The 21,296-nt window shown below is 33.3% G+C and overlaps 1 protein-coding gene across 19 annotated transcripts in view; it reads left to right on the top strand.

Moving 5' to 3' along the window:
• Positions 1–18,791, top strand: part of DLG1 (discs large MAGUK scaffold protein 1) — a gene marked incomplete at both ends in the record, with an annotated part of 194,164 nt that extends 175,373 nt beyond the window's left edge. For 11 of the 19 annotated variants that reach the window (XM_084232265.1, XM_084232258.1, XM_084232273.1 and 8 more), the window contains 7 exons: positions 3,427–3,468; positions 5,912–5,962; positions 6,831–6,932; positions 7,221–7,393; positions 13,704–13,813; positions 15,963–16,054; positions 18,685–18,791. In XM_084232265.1, the coding sequence (XP_084088391.1) occupies positions 3,427–3,468; positions 5,912–5,962; positions 6,831–6,932; positions 7,221–7,393; positions 13,704–13,813; positions 15,963–16,054; positions 18,685–18,791 (677 nt within the window). Of the gene's footprint in view, positions 1–3,426; positions 3,469–4,147; positions 4,184–5,911; positions 5,963–6,830; positions 6,933–7,220; positions 7,394–13,703; positions 13,814–15,962; positions 16,055–18,684 lie in introns of all 19 variants that reach the window. The other 8 variants (XM_084232264.1, XM_084232257.1, XM_084232270.1 and 5 more) reach the window with 3 other exon arrangements.
• Positions 18,792–21,296: the final 2,505 nt, after the last annotated feature.

Here is a 21,296-nt window from a genome sequence, read left to right as displayed (position 1 = left end):
AAGGAAAAAAAACATGATACATTTTCAAAGGAAATGTTTAAATAGAAAGGTGAGAATTGCTTATATAGATCTGAAATAGTTGTGGTCATCAGACATAAACTAAAAATTAATTTGAAGAATATATTTATGCCATGTATGTCAAAAGATAAAATCCTTTACTATGAATCTCTAACACATCAATAAGAAACAGATTGGGTCTCCATTAGAAACCTGAACAAAGGATATCAGAAAAGTGCTTAAAAGATAAACAAATGAGGGCCTCCCCCATGGCACAGCAGGTTGAGTGCAGCGCTGTGAAGCTACCCTCAGCCTCTGCAGGGTGGGTTCAATTCCTCGGCCAGGGAGATACCCACATAGCGCTGCAGACCTCTCCTGTCTTGCCTGCTGCTCCCCTCAGCAGTGTATTTCAGTCTGCCTGTTCTGTTCCCTGCTCTGTCTCTGATGAGTCTTATCACCCTCCCACGCCTCTAGCCTGTACCCCAGTTCTTGTATAAATAAATAAATCTTTAAAAAAAAGATAAAAGAAATAAGCATATAAAATATTTAATATCCCTAGTAGTAACCAATCACCTTGGCATACTTTTCTTTTAAAGTAGAGCCCAACCCAGTGATGGGTTTATTGAAAGTAAATTGGTACAGCCTTTCTGGAAAAGTATATCTCTTGAGCCTCCCCTGGTGGCACAGTGGTTGAACGCTGAGCTGCGAAGCTGCCCCCAGCCTCTGCAGCGCCAGTTCTATCCCCGGCCACCAATGAGGGTCCCACATGGTGCGCAGACCTCTCCTGCCACGCCCACTGCTCCCCTCAGCAGTGTATTTCGTCGGTCTGCCTGTTTTGTTCCCCACTCTGGCTCTGGTAAATTCTCTCAGCCTCCCACGCTTCTGAATGTACCCAGTGCTTGCATAAATAAATAAATAAATCTTTAAAAAAAAAAAGAAAGGAAGAAAAAGAAAAGTATATCTTTTGACCTATTAATTACTTCTTCAAGGAATTTATCCTAAGGATGTAATCAGAGACAGAGATAACTATACTTTCCTAAAATGTCTTACATTGGTGACATGTTTAGTGAATTATGATTTATCCATATTTGTTATATTTTATAACCTCTGAAAGTCATATTAAAATGTAATGACATGGGAAAATGCCCACAATATAAGTGGAAAAAGTAAAATATGAAGCTACATATGTTGTCTCAGATTTGTAAATAAACATTTATGGCTATTTTTAATAGCGTTGCTTCCAACATGCTTGTGCATGGCCTTTGGTCACATATGTATGCTTTCTTTTGGGGAAACTTGGGGGTTGAGGGGAGGAATTGCTGACTCATATATACATACATATGTTCAGCTTTAAATGGCACTGTCAAATAGTTTTCCAAAGTGGTTGTACCAGTTTACCCCATCCATCCCCAATATATGAAATCCAGTTGCTACATATCCTTTTCTATATAGGCATAACTATATTGGTTTTGTTTCCTTTTAGCCTTTCTGGTGAAAGATTTGCATTTCCCTGATAATAAACTTGAGCACTTTGTTACATGTTTTTGGATATTTGGATATCCTCTTTTCTGAAGTGCTTTGGAAAATATTATAATTATCAGGAATAAAGCATTATACATTTCTGTAAGCTCTCCAGCAATGATGATGTTCATTGCTGTAAGCTCTCTAGTAACTAATGTTTCTTTGTAGAGTGGGATACCAATCCTAAATAAATTTAAGACCTTCCTTTTTAAAAAGTGGCATTCCTACTTCTGGGAATTAATTTTAAGGAAATAGGACAGATGGTAAAAAGCTATGTAAATGAAGGCATTCATAAAAAAATGTTGATGTTTGTAAAAAAGAATTTAAAGCAAAATCAAAATTTCTAAAAATAAATAGTAAGGCAAATCATTACTAATCCAATAGGATATTTTAGAATAATTAAAAATTGTTTTGTTACATGGATGGCGCTGGAAGGGATCATGCTCAGCGAAATAAGCCAAAAAGAAAAAGAAAAATACCGGATGGTCTCACTCATAGCAGGAATCTAGAAAACTTAAATAAGGGACCAGGAAAATGAATAACTATAAGAAAGTGAAAATCAAAATCAACAAAAAACTATGAACCAGAGACACTTTTAGGGGGGCGGGGGCGGGAGGGGAGGGATTGGGGTCAGAATGGGGGGGGCTGCAATTGTATGGGGAATATAAAAATAAAATTTATTATTTAAAAAAAATTGTTTTGTATTGTAGTCCATGTGATAACATGGGAAATTTCAAATATAAACTTTAAAAGCCAGCATTTTATTTATTCACGTGATTTTTGATGTCCCACATATTTAAAATGTCTCTGGTCATGATAAAGTTATCTATGTCTTTGCGTTTAGAACAAGTGACTTATTTTTCACTGTGACAGCAATTCAAGAACTGTTGTATTTGAAATCTTAAATTGTACCATTCTCTAAACTTTTAGGTAATGCTTTTTGTTGGGAGACTCCATGGTTATATGGTACAGCAGATATTTCTCAGATTTTTTTCCTTACCCTTTGAAATCTTTTTTTCTTTTGCCTGGCATAAGAAATTAGATTTCTCTCTCCCATGCAAAAATCTGTTTCTTAGTTTTTATAAATAAAATTATTGAATTTCTCAATTCAAGAGACATTTATTGAGAGAACATGAGAGATGACATTTACATGAAAAGATTGTGTTTACTGAACAGTCAAGTTATGAAATGGGGTCACTTTCAAGGAGAAACCTTGTAGTTTGCAACTGAATATATTTGTTTTATCTTTTTTTCTTTTGCAAAACAGCCATTGACAGATTTTACCAAAGCAGAGTTTCTCAGAAATTTAGTCCATTTTAACCTTCTGGAATTTCCTTCCATTTGACTTTTTTTGAGGCATCTGTGACAACTAAAATGCTTATATGTATAATTTCAGAAACACGGAATTTTCGTTTCTCTTCGGGAATGAGAGAAGCTGAACTAAAATCAAAGTCATCTCTTTAAAGAATCTCTTCATTAAAATGGGCATCTATTTGCTCAAATATAACTTGCCTCATTTGTCAGTCATTATTGTTCATAAACTAAATTTAATAGTTCCAACAACATTATCTCTTTCTGATTTTTATGTGTACATTAGACTAATTTATAATGTAGGGTTGCTGTATCCTCTTTGTTATATTCTACTTATTATTTGTAATTTAGACTTTATTTATAAACTTGTACAAAACTGAGACATTGTCCTGAATTACAGGTTTTTTCCTTGTTAATTCATATCTATTTGAAAAACTTTAAAGAAAATCAAAAAATGCTTTTTAAAATTTCTTTGGTTATATTTGGTTTATATCTCAACATTTTGTAATGTCACCTTGTGTTTATTTTGATAATTTACTTTTTTTAAACTCATGACACTGTGCTTTCTTTATTTTTTCCATTGTCCTGCAATTTCAGAGCATGTAACTTCTAATGCCAGCGATAGTGAAAGTAGTTACCGTAAGTGTTTTAAGTTACTTGTTCTTTTGTAATTTCAAGTAATATATATCTTTTGGGGCTTTTTTCCCTAGTGATGTGTTCCAAAAATCAAATCTTAGGTACTTCATATTTTAAAATCAAGGAAAGCCAAGTAAAATCTATACTTGAAAAATAAAATTATATATGCCAAAGTTAATTTTCAAAATTATAATAGAATACTAAGATATTTTTTGCAATAGTGCTATTTGTCTCACTGTATCTATGTATGTGTATGTATCTTTTATAAGCAGTAAATACTTAGTTGAATGAGGGATAAACTTGTATTTTGCCATTTTATCTATTAACATGAGCATTAAAGTATTTTTCAATAATGCTAAATCATAATTTGCTTTATTTCCTTTTTTATTCTGTGTCACCAATACTGGTATATGTCAAGTTATTGATTATCACCAACTTTTGGTGGATATAAGAAATGGTGAAGGAAAATTTTCTCAACTAGTAATACACTGATTTCTTTTTTGGTATTTTGTTTTACATTCTTGACATTATATTAAGTGTACTATATAAGCATGTGAAGTTTTTTAACAGATTCGGGTATGGGAGGAGGGAGGGTCAAGTAAATGAATATTATTAATTATAGCACCTTAAAAATTAAAATTGCTTTTCTAACTTTTTTTTTTACTGCTGTCTAATATGAAAGTAATCTTGATTACAGATGAGTATGGCTGCTCAAAAGGTCCATCCTGTTAATATCAGTCTTTTTCATGTTGACAATATATACTTTTAACCCTCATTCGATTGTTGGTTATTATTTTTTCTGCATAACAGCTACTTAATGATTTTCTTTTTTGGAGTGGAAATTTGATTTCTCGCATTTTAGAATTTATTTAACTAATACTCAGAAGTTTCCATGAGTATCTGAGAGGCTTTCTAGACTAAAAAGAGGTAATGAAAGTATATATTGTCTTTCTCACCATTTTTGCATGAATTATTAGGTGTGGATTATTCAAATTGCATGTTTTTGCTAATGTATAAGCCATGTTTTACATACAATACTTTAAAAAGCAACTTGTAAATGTGTATTTTATATATTATGATAATGAATTTAAACAACAAAGTGTACATTTAAAGCAGAAAGAAAATACCATTATATGAATTTTTAAATTCTATATAATACTATACATATAAATCAATTACAAATTTAGTGAAAAATTTGTTACAAAATTTTGATAATCAAGGAGAAAACCTTCAAATGCATTATCCACTATCTTTTGCTTTCATTGAACCACTTGTTAATAAACCTGCCTAGTTTGTTTTCCTGCATATTTGTGTGTGTGTGTGTATTTTACAAACTCCTAAAAATATTAACTTTTTTTAGTTCGCTTCATTAATGAAGATATAATTTGTAGCTTTTTAGAGTATTTAAAATCTAAACTTTAAATATTAGAGGATTTAATTTAACTTTGAACGTGCTTTTTAAGATAAAAACACAATGTTTTATCTCCCTTACTATGTGATTCATTTTGTTTGAGGAGAAGGATATAGTTTTATCTAAAGCACTTTTTAACTAACTTTAAATATTTTTATTTAATAAAATGAATTTGTGGGCCTCCCTGGTGGCGCAGCGGTTGAGCGCTGGGTTGCGAAGCCGCCCCGCGGCCTCTGCGGCGCCAGTTCGATCCCCGGCTGCTCCCCGGCCACCGGAGGAGGGTTCCACATGGCGCACAGACCTCTCCTGCCGCCCGCTGCTCCCCTCAGCAGTGTACTTCCATCCTTCTGCCTGCTCTGCTCCCTGCTCTGGCTCTGGTGAATTCTCTCACCTTCCTGCGCTTCTGACTGTACCCAGTGCATGTATAAACAAAAAAACAAACAAACAAATAAATAAAAACATGCCTCTATTAAAAAAAATAATAATAATAAAATGAATTTGTAATAATCATTGAAATAATTACAGTAGTTTCAATTTGTGTTAAAAAATTTTATTCTAAGATAGCTTTAATTATAAATAATATATGCATGCTCTGTTAGCATTATACCTCATGTGACCTAAAAGGCAGCATATTTTTGATAGCATAAGTTACCTAATATGCATATATAGAAAACAACTCACAAAAATATTAATCATCAAAAGATTTAAGTTCTTAGAATCTAAATAAAAAACTAATAAGCACATACTTGACATCACAAATGCAGATTTTTAAATCAATCTAATCTATAAAACAGAATAAGAGAAAGGTAGATATTAAATAGTGCATTTATATTTTGTTTTTATATTTATCAAATTTATCTTTATGGTTTTATAATTTGCCACTTTTTATAAAAGTTTTCCATGAATAATTTAAAATACCTTTTATAGATCTTTGCTGTTTTCTCAGGTATATGCTAGTAATTTATGTATGAAGAGTTAAATTAGCATTATTTATCTTTATAGAATTTTCTCATCTATATTTTAACTTTCTAATAGGTGGTCAAGAAGAATATGTCTTATCTTATGAACCAGTGAATCAGCAAGAAGGTTTGTGAAGCTGCTGATGTTTTATAGTCTTCTAGAAAAATATGTTCCTTAATTTGGAAAATAAGTCTTAACTCCTATCTCAAAAAATTATATATAAGAATTTTACTGTATTTTTTTGTTATATGTATATATGTAGAAATTTACTGTAAAATTTTTGAAACCTGGTTTAGTCCACAGTATTTTCGAATATAGGCATTTTATATTGGCCTTTTATTTCCTAAGTAACTTCTTTCCAGTGTTCATAATAATGTCACCACTTTTCCTTGTTCAAAAATTTGGAAGCTCATTTGCTCCTCCTTATTCCCCTTGTCCAATCAGTTTCTAAGCCCTATTTATTCTTCTATGATACCTTACTTATTTATGACCCCCTTTTTATCACTATACCTCAATGTTAGTTCTGATTCTTACTCCCAATCATTTTGCTTCCAAGCATGATCCCTTATGATTCAGTGAATGCAATTTATTAGATCATTTTTCTACATCACTGTGATCATATCACTTCTTAAACCTAGTTTCTTTTCCTTTCTTTGACCTACTTTCTTATAATTTCTCCTTCTAAAAAGATTAGTGAAACACTGTACTGTGTTTTCTCATTTGTGATGAAATGATATTAGCAATGTGTAGAAATATTATCTGCCTAAATGCTGGTTTTGACTTGGTAGTATTATCAAGTGTTTGACTCCCAGCAAGAGATAGACTTAAGTTTAAGATCATGGTCAAGGCTTGTGTAAACTAGCAATTTAGACATAATTGGTGTAGAAAGTGAAAAAAATTCTTAACAGTTAATGATACTTTTGTTTTCTGGTAAAATAAAACATTGATGTTTGTTGAGTGTTTTTTCCTTTTAACATGCAGTTTATCTTTATAGTTAACTATACTCGACCAGTCATCATATTAGGACCTATGAAAGACAGGATAAATGATGACTTGATCTCAGAATTTCCTGACAAATTTGGATCATGTGTTCCTCGTGAGTAACCCACACAAAATTTTTAATTATTATTATTGACATTTTGTCACTGTATGTGGTGAAAGTAAATGTTATCATTTCTAATGATTTATACTTACTCTTCCATCCTCCATATTATTGCCCTTTAATTTAAATTAATATCTGTTGTGTTGAACTTTACAAAGCAATTACTTAATATATAATATCATGATGCAATATTATGAGAAATAGTAATAAATTTTTTAAAGAATTATTTGAGTAGATTTGCTGTGCTTTTAATACTCAAGACTTCCTCACCTTCTATTAAAGATACAACTAGACCAAAGCGAGATTATGAGGTAGATGGAAGAGACTATCATTTTGTGACATCAAGAGAACAGATGGAAAAAGACATCCAGGAACATAAATTCATTGAAGCTGGCCAGTATAACAACCATCTGTATGGAACAAGTGTACAGTCTGTGCGAGAAGTAGCAGAAAAGGTAAGTGTTAAAGTGACCCTGGAATATAGTTTCTAATCACATCTTTGACAGTATGAAAGAATGATGGGATGTAAAGTTTTAGTTTATATGTTTGAAAAATATAGATAATGCAGTATTGATTATTTTTATCAACTCACTAAATTATTTAGTTGACTTATAAAATATATACAATATAAAGTAGATGAAGAAGGTCAACAAAGAAAATAAGACTAGGAATAACAACACAGGTCCAAGAGGGGAAGTTAATACTTTAAAGTACTATACACTGGGCCTCCCTGGTGGTGCAAGGGGTAAATCACCACACTGTGAAGCAATCTGAAGCCTCTGCAGCACGAGTTCAATCCCCAGCCTGCCAGGGAGCAACCTACATGGCTCAGCAGACCTCTCCTGTCTCACCCACTGTTCCCCTCAGCAGTGTATTTCACTCAGTCTGCCTGTTCTGTTCCCCACTCTGTCTCTAGTGAATCCTCTCACCCCCCACATCTCTGGCCTGTACCCCAGCTCTTGTATGCATAAATAAATAAATCTTTAAAAAAAATACTTAAAATACTGTATACTTGTTAGAGGTAGACCTTGTCTTTAATCCTAGCTTTCCAGTATCTAGTATAATTAAGGATTTGAAGTGAAAAAAAAATTCCATCAATAAAAGTATGTTCAAGATAAGTGTAGTTGTTCCTGGTACTGAGATTACACACAAAAAAATGTTTTATTTTATGTATATTTTATATCATTCTTCCTTTTTATACAGGGCATGCTTTCTCTTTTCAGGTGTAGTCCCCACAAAATCCCCATCACCAGTTCACCCATGCACCGTCACCATAATCACAACAAACTATTTCTTGTACAAACCTTATGGAGAAGAAAATATCCGGAAGCTCCATAGAGTACAAATGTTACAAATAATACTTTGATCCAATACAATACAGTTATAAGTTATTAGAAAAGACTTAAGGAACTGTGCTAATTTGACACAGATAAGACATTTCATCTAAATGCAGTGTATGATCCTGGATTGGCTCCTGGATCAAGAACTGTTTTTCCTTTTGCGGTAAAGAACCTAGATAGCCAACTGAAATTATACTGTAGGTATATAAGAAATGTTATTCTTTTGGAAATGTAGGATGAAGAAGTATATCTACATTTTATTCTCAAACTGTTATGTACAGTTAAGAAAATGTGATAAAATGTTAATCTTAGGGTTTTAGGTCTTAATCCAAGTCTCATCCATATTGAGTTGATTTTTGTGCTTTGTGTCAGTGAGCGGTCTAATTTCATTCTTTTGCCTGCAGGTGTTCAGTTTTCCCAACACCATTGATTGAAGATTCTTGCTTTTTCCATTGGACATTCTTGGCTCCTTTGTCGTAGATTAATTGCCCATATCGGTGTAGGTTTTTTACAGGGGCTTTGATTCTATGCCACTGATCTGTGTGTCAGTTTTTTGTTTTGATTATGATAGCTTTGTCGTATAGTATGAAGTCTGAGAGTATGATAGCTGAAGTTTTTTAGTGTAGTTTTTAGCATTCTCTCTATATATATTATCATCTTGCATGCAAATAATGATAGCTTTACTTCTTTCCCTATTTGGACTCCTTTTATATCCTCCTCTTGCCTGATTGCTCTATCTAGGACTTCCAGTGCTATGTTGAATAGCTGTGGTGAAAGTAAACATCTTTATTTTGTACCAGATCTTTGTGGAGAAGCTTTCAGTTTTTCAATGTTGAGAATAATGTTAGCTGTGAGTTTGTTATATATGGCTTTTAATATGTTGAAGTGTTTTCCATGTAGCCCCATTTTTTGAGAGTTTTCTTTATAAATGGGTGTTGAACCTTAACAAATGCTTTCTCAGCATCTATTGATAGGATTTTTATCCAATCAGTCGCTTTTATCTTTCCTTTTATTAATGTGGTGAATTATATTGACTTTTGGATACTGAACTATCTTGTCTCCTTGGTATAAATTCCACTTGGTCATGGTGTATAATTCTTTTAAAGCATTGTTGAATTCATTTAGCTAAGATTTTGTTGAGGATTTTTGCATCCATGTTTATTAGGGAAATTGGTCTGTAGTTTTCTATTTTTGATATTACATTTTTTGGGATTAGGGTAATGTTAGCCTCATAAAATGTGTTTGGAAGTATTCCCCCTTTCTCAATGTTTTGGAAGAGTTTCAGCATCTTTGAAAGTTTGGTAGAAATTATATGTGAAACTGTGGTCTTATTTTCTGGAAGACTTTTGATTACTGTTTGAGTTTATTTATAATTGGTTTGTTTAGGTTTTTATTTCTCCCTCATTCAGTCTCAGATATTTGTGTATTTATAAGAATTTTCCATCTCTTCTAGGTTATTCAACTTAATAACACACAAAAGTTCATGGTAATCTCTTATAATCCTCTAAATTTCTGAGATATCTATTGTAACTTCTCTTTCATTTCTGATCCTATTTGAGTTTTTTCCCTTCTTTTCTTTGTGAACCTAGCTAGAGGTTTGTCAGTTTCTTTCCCCAAAGAAACAGCTTTTGGTTTCATTGATCTTTTTGACTTCTTAAATATTTTTGCTCATATTTTTATTATGTCCTTCCTTCTCCTTACTTTTGGAATGTTTGTTCATTTTCTGGTTCCTTAAAGTGAGATAGATTATTTATTTGAGGTCTTTCTTGCTTCTTGATATGGGCCTGTATTGCTGTATACTTCCCTCATTACTGCTTTGCTGTGTCCCATAAATTCTGGAAGGTTGTGTCCTCATTGTTATTTGTCTCAAGGAATTTTTAATTTCTTCTTGATTTCCTCATTAACCCAATAGTGATTCAGTAGTGTATTGTTCAGTCTCCAACTATTAGAGTGTTTTTTGTTTTTTTGGTGTTTTTTGTTTGTTTGTTTGTTTGTTTGTTTCTATTTTGATACCTTTGTGGACAGAAAAGGTGTTTGGATTTAATCTCAATCCCCATGAATTTGTTGATGCTTATCTTGTGGCGAAATATGTGGTCAATCCTTGAAAATGTACCATGTGCATTTGAGAAAAATGTATATTCAACTTTTGGAGCATGTAGGGTCTTACAAATGTCTCTTAAACCCATGTGGTCTTTGTTTTAGGCTGTTGCATTCCTCCTTATTCATTTTCTAGTTGGTTGATCTGTCCATTAGTGAAAGTGGGTGTTGAAGTCCATTGCCATGAGTGTGTCTTTCCCCGAGTATGTTTTTCAAGTTTGCTAGTAATTGCCTTATATATTTTGGTGTCCTTAATTTCATACATATATACTGATGTGTGTTATATCTTCCTAGCATATTATTCCCTTAATCATTATGTGGTGTCCATCTCTGTTTCTTGTTACCATTTTTAGTTGGAAACATGTTTTGTCAGATATAAATAAGGCTCTTCTTGCCTTCCTTTGGGTCCCATTCACTAGTAGGATTATTTTCCAGCCCTTTTCTCTGAGCCTGTGTTATCTTTGGAGCTCAGATGCATTTCCCAGGCACAGCAGAATATTGGATTTTGACCAGACACCGTTTGTCTTTTAATTGATGAGTTCAGTCTATTCCACTGATAGTGATTATTGATCTGTGAAGGTCTGCTACTACCATTTGGTCTTAATTTTGTGGTTCTATTTCCCTCTTAAGTTCTTTGTGAATGTTCTTCTCTTTGATTTAGATATGAGAACTCCTTTCAACATGTCTTGGAATGGGTAGGCGGATCTAGTGTTTGCAAACTCTTTTACCTTCTGTTTGTGTGAGAAGACCTTTATTTCTCCCTTATATCTGAGGGAGAGCCTTGCAAGATAGAGTAATATTTAGCTAGCAGTTTTTATCTTTCAATATTTTGATCATGTCATTCCATTCTCTCCTTGCCCCTAGTGTTTCTTCAGAGAAGTCAGTTGTAAGCTTAATTGAGTTTCTTTTGTAGGTTATCTATTTCTTCCCTCTAGCCTGCTTCAATAGTCTTTGTCTTGAATTCTTAGAAGTTTCACTACTACATGTCTTAGTGTAGGTTGTCATGGTGTAGGTCTCATTCTGTTTATGTAACTTGTTCTTTTGGCTTCATGTATGTAGTTCGTTCTTCATATTTGGGGAGTTTTCCTCTATTTCTTTAAATATATTCTTTTTTCCCTTTTCTCTGTCTCTTCCCCTTTTGGGATACCCATTATTCTTACATTGCCAATCCTTATAAAGTTGGATAAGTCTCAAAATGTTTCTTCTTTTTTTTTTTTCCTTTGTGTCTCTTAACTTCTTCCATCTGAATTCTTTGGGTATTATAATCTTGAAGCTCACTGATTTGGTCTTCAATTTGAACTACTTCCATAACTTTGTCCAGAAATTTTATATCATCTTTATATCTTTTTAGATTCTGCATCTCCTTATTTAACACTTCAGTCTCAATCTTTACATTAATTTTATTTCCCAATATATACTTGTTTTTAAAAATTTTCTTGCATATCTTTGATTAACTTTTATGTGTTTTCCATTTCTTTGAATTTCATTATCATGGTAATTTTAAATTTTGTATCTAATAGGAAGAACATCTCTTCCATGTCTTTTTTGGTGGGGTTCTGGGGAGTTGTCCTCTCTCTATGGTGTAATACTCTTCTGTGGACTTGTGTTGCCATTTATTGTTTTGTTTTGTTGTTAGTTTTTTTTGTTTTGTTTTGTTTTGTTTTGTTTTCAATTTTCAACTTTCTCAATTTTAAGGTTGCAGGGATTCCCCTCTACCAGTAGATGGTGCTGTATGTCAGGGAGAACTGATGTGTAGATGGGTCCTCAGTGAGTGGGGGACAGTCCTGGAGGGGCCCATTGCTCCTGAGCCCCTATCTGTGCCTCAGACCCATGTCTCTGCAAGCTCAGCTTTGAGTGCAGCCCAGAGCATTCCAGTGCAGCTTATCTGTATCTACTCTGTTCCATATCCACCAGCAACCAGGGAAATGGTTGGTGGGGGTTATAACTTTCTGATCCTTGTCTTCCTTGCCTGACTCACCATAGCACTCTTGCCCATAACTCTCTCCACTAGATCCACAGCAATCAGCTTTGCCCTCCCAGGAAGTGTGTATGAGCCAGTTCTGTCCCAGGAGCCACCTTTTCCCATACTCACCCTTGTGTTTCCCTCAGCTAAATCTCTGCATCTCTTCTGTTGCATTTGTTCAACATTGATCCCTAATAATTGTGAGGTACTCTAGTCTCCCCCACATTACATGGCCCTCTGAGTTCAGTTCTTAACTCAGCATATTCTCCCCAGAACAAAGCAGGGAACTTCCTCTGACATCTTCCCACCAAGCCCCCTATTTTCTTTTTCGTATGTTTGAAGTCTTTATACAATATTAAATTTTTCTAGTATTTCCAAATTGAAACATCGTTCACTGAAGTGGACTCAAACCCTTAGATTACAACATGCATTATGGAGGAGCATCTGATTTAAAATAAAATCTAATAAACTCAAAGTACTATTTAAATGCTCGTCCATGTTAAAAACCTAAATAACCTTTGTCAGTGAATTTACACATTTAGAAACATATTTTTTAAATCCAGCATTGAGGTTCCCAAATGCCAGTTGTGATAAAGTTTTTGCCAGACCCCAGTAAAATGAGAAATAAAATATTGTATTAGTAATGGGTTTTATTAATCTAAATTTATTCCACTTTAAAAATTCTTCTTGTTGGGCCTCCCCAGTGGCACAGCGGTTGAGTGCTGGGTTGCAAAGCTGCCCGCAGCCTCTGCAGCGCCGGTTCGATCCCCGGCTGCTCCCCAGCCATGGGAGGAGGGTCCCACATGGCGCGCAGACCTCTTCTGCCGCCCGCTGCTCCCCTCAGCAGTGTACTTCGGTCCTTCTGCCTGCTCTGCTCCCCGCTCTGGCTCCGGTGAATTCTCTCACCCTCCCGCTCTTCTGACTGCACCCAGTGCTTGTATAAATAATCAATCAGTAAATCTTTTTTAAAAAAAATTCTTGTTATTGATCATATATTCTTGTATTAAAAGATAGTTACAGTAAGATGGTGGCTTAGGGGGTTTTATATGCCCTTTTCTTGAAAAAATAAAAGATAGGAATCCCATACTGTTGCCATTTTGACATTTTCAGGGATTACTCGTCTGTGAAAATATGAAATAAGGGAACTGTATTTTTATGTAATGTTTGAAAATGGAAAATTAATTTTTCTTGATCATTATTTTCTTCATTTCCCCTCTGAAATTTGCTAACAAAAATGACAAGTGTGCTTAAAATGAATAGGACTCAAACATATCATAATCTATATTTTATAACTCTAGGAAATGAACCTTTAATATAATTGAAAAATACTTGGTTCACTTGTTTTTCTTCTTCCCTGTATTTTAGGGCAAACACTGTATCCTCGATGTGTCTGGAAATGCCATAAAGAGATTACAGATTGCACAACTTTACCCAATCTCCATTTTTATTAAACCCAAAACCATGGAAAATATCATGTAAGTATAGATGCCTAAGGCATACCTATAAGTACAGATCCAGTTTTTGTCACTTATTAGATTGAGTAATTAACTTACTTTATCTATAAAATGGGGATGATAATAGTATATTCACTTTGTAGAGTTACTGTGAGGATTAAATAAATACCACGTGATATTAAGGCTTAATATAAGTAAGGGATAAGGTAACATGTGTTAGAATTTTATGTTAAATAGTTATAGTAGCTAGTACCTACTGAAATGGAGTGTGCAGCTCTAAGTTAATCTTTAAGAGACTGAAATAATGTATAGCTACTTAGCTAACAGAGAGGGAAAAAATAGAATTTAAATAGAAACTAAAAGAAGAAAGGAAAGTGCAAATAGAAACATGAAATGGATGGGGCAAAAAGGGTACAGCCAATAAGATGACATAAATGAACACAGATATTTCAGTAACTAAATGCTTGACTAAGTGCTTCAATTAAAAAACAAAGATTGCAAAAGTAGATGAAGGAAAAAATAAACTACCACATGTTGCTTTTGAAAAGAAAAAAGTCTTTCCATTTTTTTGCTTCTGGGCCTCTAGCAAAAGACAGATTAACAACAGTAAATCATACAAATGCATTTAAGTTTTATATGACATGGGAAACTCATAACCAAAAATTCCATTTACAATAGCATCAGAAGACTAAAATAGGAATAAACAAGAAAGTAAAGGTGTAAACAGTGAAAACTATAAAATACTACTTAAAGAAAACATAAAATGGGGGGCCTCCCCTGGTGGCCAGACGGTTGAGCACAGCGCTGTGAAGTTGTCCACAGCCTCTGCAGCACCAGTTCAATCCCGGCCGGCCGGCGAGGGTCCCACATGGCGTGGCAGACCTCTCCTGTCTCACCCGCTGCTCCCCTCAGCAGTGTATTTCATCAGTCTACCTGTTCTGTTCCCCGCTCTGTCTCTGGTGAATCCTCTCACCCTCCTGCAGATCTGGCCTGTACCCTGGTTCTTGTATAACTAAATAAATCTTTAAGTTTATTTAAAAAAAAAAAAAGTTGTTTGAAGGGGAAATCTTATTTAAAAAAAAAAGAGAGAAAGAAAACATAAAATGGGACATACATTCCATGTTAATGGATTGGCAGTCTTAATAATATAAAGTCTCAATCCTATCCAAAGCAATCTACAGATTCAGTGCAATCCTATCAAAATCCCAGTGATACTTTTTTCAGAAATAGAAAAATCCATACTAAAATTTATACGGAATCTTAGAGCACTTCTGTATACCTGAAACAGTTTTTAAAAATAATAAAAGTAGAGGTCTCCCTGGTGGTGCAAAGGGTTAAGACGCAACCTATGAAATTATCCACAGCCTCTACAGCACCAGTTCAATCCCCAGTTGGCCAGGGAGCTACCCACATGGCATAGCAGACCTCTCCTGTCTCGCCTGCTGCTCCCCTCAGCAGTGTACTTCAGCCAGTCTGCCTGCTCTGTTTCTACTCTGTCTCTGGTGAATCCTTTCACCACCACCACCACCCACACACACACCTCTGGCCTGTATCCCAGCTCTTGTATTATTAAAAAATAATAGTAGTAATAAAACTAGAGGATCCATACTTCGTGATGTCAAAATTTACTACAAAGCTACAGTAATCCAAATGTTGTGTTGTGTTGTTGGCCTAACGACAGACGTACTGACCAATGGAACAGAAAAGAAAGCCTAAAAATAAATTCTCACATATGTGGTCAGTTGATTTTTGACTTTTTTTTTTTTTTTTCTATTTAAGAAACCAAGTCATTTATTCTGCCAAGTTTTCCCCTAACTGTATTTAGGTGACTACCTTCTGATGGTGGTGTTGAAGATGTCACATTTGTCTCCTTTATTATCTATAAATTGATAGGTAGATTTGTAAGTCATTTTAATGTCAATTTTTCATCTAAGTCAAAATTGTCAAGTTAATATTTTGACTGCCTTGAGCCAATACAAAAATGTATCGAAATCCTTGTGTCATTCCAAGAATAAAGTTACATTTTCAGTGACTAAATCTAGTTTTTAAATGACATTCTCAACAGAGCTCAACTTTTCATGATTTTATGTTTTATGTGTCTTCTCTCATTTGTCATATTCAAAAAGTATTCTAATGTAGTAATTGCCAATTTATAAATTTATTTGCATAGAGAAATGAATAAGCGTGTAACAGAAGAACAAGCCAGAAAGACGTTTGAAAGAGCCATGAAACTGGAACAAGAGTTTACTGAACATTTCACAGGTTGGCATCATGTGTAGGAGTATGCTTTTGATAGAATTTTGCTGTGGAGCCCACTGAGCTGACTATTGAAATGAATTTTGAACTATGCCCACATCTGCCAGGAGTAATTAATAATTAGCAGTATCATTTTCAGAATTATTCATCTGCCTAGACAGTGGTGAGAGAATCTTGAAATTTAGTGTTTCTTAGGTTGTTGATTAAGACATGTACAGAAATAATTCACACTTGACCAAAGAAAAACAGATTCTAAGGCTTAGTTTTTTCTGTGAAATTGACCTTATCTTTTATAATTGTTTTTCTTTTCCATTTGTTTTGTTTATTCTTTATCCCTTATAAATTTTGACCCATTTTAAGATATTACTTGTCTAAAAAGAATGGATAGCAATTCCAAATAATGTTCCCTTGTTCATTTTGTGATTTAAATTATTCCTTAGGTATCTTTGGAGGTTTTTTGTTGTTTGTTTGAAATAATGATCTGCCAATATTAACATATTAACAGTACCGTAACATCATTATGTTGCATAGTCATGTGCTTCTTTAATCTATTTAAGACTTATAGAAAAATCACAAAAATAGTTCTGACAATTCTTACTTTTTACCTATTTTCTCCAAATGTTAACATTTTATTACATTGATAATTTTATCACATTTATAATTTGATGTTTATAATTATCAAATTTATAATTTTTTCTGAAACATTTAAACAGTAAGTTGCAGACAGCTACCCTTTAGCCACTAAATAACTCAGTATATATTTCTCAAGAAATTTTAAAAAACACATTTTCTTTTATAATCATTGTACTATTACCAAAATCAGGAAAGTTAATATTGATAATGTCATCTAACTACAGGTATTACTCCTATTTTGTCAGCTATTCCAATAAATGCCTTTAAAACAAAAAGGAAAAAAATGCTTTTTCCAATTTCAGGATCAAATCCAATACCACATGTTGCATGAAGTTTTCATATCTCTAGTCTCCTTTCATCTGGAGTAGTTTCTCAATCTTTTCTTGTTACTCATGACTTTGACATTTTTATGAGTAAAAGTCCAATTGCTTTGTAGAATATCTTTCCCTCAGTTTGGATTTGTCTGCTGTTTTCTTGTGACTAGATATAGGTTACGCATTTTAGGCAGGAATACCAAAGAAATGATGATATTACCTATCTCTATGCATCATAGAGGGACGTCTGTGACATTAAATTGTACCATTACTGGTGATGTTAGTTTGATCCCTTGGTTAAAGTGTCTGCATGATCTTATGGATCTCTATTCCCTCCTGAGAAGAAACTCATTTACTAGTCATTTCATTACTGAATGTACAAAGTAAGCAAAATATGTTTCCCAAACTAATTCTTGAATAATTCTTTCCTCCTGAAATAAGACAATATATGCAGTTATTGACCTCAACTATGAGGTACTTTGGATTCTGTCCCATGCTATTGGAGTACATCAGGAAGCCAAACTGATGAACCAAATATTTTGTTATAGTACATATATCTTCAGAGACATTAAGGAATGTCTATATTAGCACAAAATATGAATTCTCACAAAGCTGATACCACTGAATATTATGTTATTTACAATTTTTTGGTTATTCAGGCATCTTTAGCCATATATGTTATAAGATCTCCTGATACACTTACACCCTCCTAATTAGGCATGAGTAATCTCAGTCACCAAATAGACAGTTTTATTTGAAATCTCCATTTGCTATTTTATAATAGGTTTTGAGAGTATAGAAATCTACATCTGTGTTGCTTCTCTAAAATCACTGGAGTTTTTCTTTTAGTTTAATAATAAATGACTTATTTAAGATCCTGAATTTATATATATATATATATATTATATAATATAAATATTTTATATATATATATAAAGGCATTCCCTGATTTTATTAAAAAGTTATTCATGCTTAATGCTGTCTGCTGATACTTCAGGGGACCTTTTTGGACTTTTTGTTTTTTTAACCTCACCTCCTCACAGACCACTGGACTCCAGCTGCTTCCAAAGACTTAGTTGTCAGTAATTGTTACCACTTTTTTATTCAGACATTATTTCAAACAGCAAAAAAACTACCTAACATTGATTTTAATAGTATCTGGCCACTGAAAAGTCAGATTTTGTATCTCAGTTCACCTACCTGACCATTATTGGCATACTGAAGAAATCTATAAATCTGTAATCATCTGTAATCCTCTAAAGTACTATCCCTCAGATTAAAATTAAAAAGTAACCATGCTTGCTCTCTGTGGCACTTCATTTTTTTTTTCCTGTATACATATATGAGGATCAGGAAAATTAAGGAAATTTCTGTGAATTTCTTTAAAGAATAAAGTGAGTGTATTTTGAGATGATAAAAGAACCAAAAATAAGCAATGTAAAAATCACTAAATCTCATTTTTTGATCTATTATTTATATTAAAATTTTTATATTACACTAATTGGAAAATTAATGAAATGAGCAGTTTTTACTAAGCAAACAGTGCCCAAGTAGTATTTCTCTCCCTGAATGAGAGTAGTATTTCTCTCCCTAACTATCTAACATTTAGTTTCTACTATTTTACCAATAATTATAATTGTGACAATAGACAATTAATGGAGGTTCCTGATTTTGTTTCTTCCCTTACAGCTATTGTACAGGGAGATACGCTGGAAGATATTTACAACCAGGTGAAGCAGATCATAGAAGAACAGTCTGGTCCTTACATCTGGGTTCCAGCAAAAGAAAAGTTATGAGGACTAATATTTCTCTGTTTCTCTTTTTCCACATCTTTTTTATTTTGACATTTTGCCCTTTTCCTTCTGGATTCTGTCTCCAACACTCCTTCATGTTGATTGGTATCCTTCTCATTGCGGTCTGTAGTTGCACTTATTTTTCACATCTAGAGTCTCCTTCAAGTTGCAGCGTCTGTATTACTTTCTGTCACTATTGGTTGATGGCCATTTTGCAGAACTGAAGATGGAATGGCCTGACCAGCTATTAAGAATTTGGGGAAACGGGGAAATTGTGGTAAAATTCCTTAATGTTTAAGGGAAAGTAACTTTAAGAGATTTTCAGAAAAGCTTTATATACATTCTTTTCAAATTTCAATATAAATGAAAGAAAAGTGGTTTTAATCAGTGATTTAGTAAATTTGAGCATCAGTGCATGCTTAACTTTAATAGCATGGTTTGGCCAGTATATTAGCTTTCAAGTCCTTTTCTCAATTGACCTCTGTTATCAAAGCAAATATTTCATATTAGACAAATAAGGAAAATATATGTTTTTTAATTTCAAAATTAATGTCTGGGTTAACTTTAATTTCACAAGGGATATTCATTTTTCATATGAACTCTTAAAGTCTTATTGTTTGAGGTTTTTTTTCCAGTACATTTGCTAGGAATAATAATGTTTAAATGTTTTTAATCTACTTGTGCAACACTATTTATGTGTCTTACAGAAATCATTCATACATTGTGATCATCACATCTTCTGAATTGAGGCCGTGTTTAGGTGCTAGGGACGCTCACCTTTTATACATAAGGTCGAGAAAATGTGATCAATATAAATACAGACACAGCAGATATTACATGGTGATTTAGTAAGCATTAAAGCAATGGAAAAGGAGTCCAATTCATAGTCTAAAATTTTAAATGTATTCTTAGGGGTCAGATTTTAATGAATATTTTACCCACAATAACTGCCTATTTTGTTATAATAAAATATATATAAATATATATAAAACTTTCTTTAACTAAACTCTGTAACTATGGGAATTATTTTCTTTACATAGTTGCACACACACACAAACATATATATATATTTAAAATATATTTTTTTCTTTTGCCACCTACTCTTAACTTTTTGTTTGGTTTTTAAATTAAATAATAACTGATTAGACTTTATTGTCCTTAATCATGTGAATTGAAACAGGGGTATGGTGGTTATGGAAAGAAACCTTTAGGGAAATTAGATTACAAGTAAAAGTATGGGCATGTTCTCCTCTTTTCTACAAAAGTTTCCAAATGGTTACTGATTTGTTTTTTGTTTTTGTTTTTTGTTACTGTTGTTCCTTGTCTACGGGTTTAGATCTGGTCCTCTGGTTCTCCTTCTAGTTCTCCTCCTTTCATTATTAGGAAAACAGACAGAAGTCCCATGTGTGAGTGTTTTCCCCTCAGACTGCACCTTTCATATCTCGTATCTGCTCTGCACTAGAGTTGCACAGATCTTCATGATGAGCAATTTTAAGAAATTTTAGTGAAAGGTAGATATGATTTCAGAAATCAATTCTTTGATTTTTTTATATCATTGTTTGGCTTCCCATTGCTTTTTTGGAGTTGTTTATTAAATATGTGTTATTGACAACCTCTGCATTACAATTTCTTAAACAAGTACTGGTTTGTAAGAATTATCATCATGATCCATTCCATTTATGAGAAAGAGGAGAACAGCTAATAAACTTTATTGTAAAATCTATATGTCAAATGTGTCTTGAATTCTGAAGCTTACATTTTCTTGCAACAGTTTGGGGCATCACATAATTTATAAAATGAATTCACAAGCCATTGGGCAACCTAATCCAATTTTCTTCAGTAGGTTTTGGAATTGAGTGTTAACACATTGAAACATATGTGATGGCTGTTACACTAATTATGATGGGTTATTACCAAACAACATACTTGAGGAAAATTGTTATACTCTCAGGAACCCCAGAAATCACCTTATAGAACCTGACATAAGCCATTTTGAGGTATTTACTGGCCACATAAGATACCATGTGGTTATAAAATGATATCATTTATGTGTTAAAATAGATATTACATTACTTTCTTGATGTTCTTTTTAAATGGTTTTCTTGTAAGGAAATACTTCGTTACAGCTTTCAGATTGTACAGAATTAAAAGTACCAATGTACTTTCAATATATTATCATTTAATTTCTTAAAAAGAAAGAGTTACTAACCCCGTGTATGGCTTAAGTGAAATCCCTTGCCTAAAATGACTTAACCTAGTATGTGACAGTGCTTGGTATTTGTATCCAAGTCTCTGCCCCAAGTTCTCTCTAATATACCATGCTGCCGTATTATTCAGCCTCGACTATGTAAGGCCTATGGTTTCAATTATGTTATGTTAGTATCCCTTTGCAGATAAAGACTTGGAAGAAGTTCCTTACCTTACCCAGACTGACACAATTAGAAAGGACAGACCCATAGAATGAGTTATCCCCATCACAGTTGAAATGACTCTGGGAAGCAAGTCAGC

Source organism: Talpa europaea (genome assembly GCF_964194135.1).
Source record: "Talpa europaea genome assembly, chromosome: 4".
In the NCBI taxonomy this organism is placed as follows: Eukaryota; Metazoa; Chordata; class Mammalia; order Eulipotyphla; family Talpidae; genus Talpa; species Talpa europaea.
Note: the sequence above shows the minus strand (reverse complement) of the source record. Positions and strands in the feature narration are given on the sequence as shown.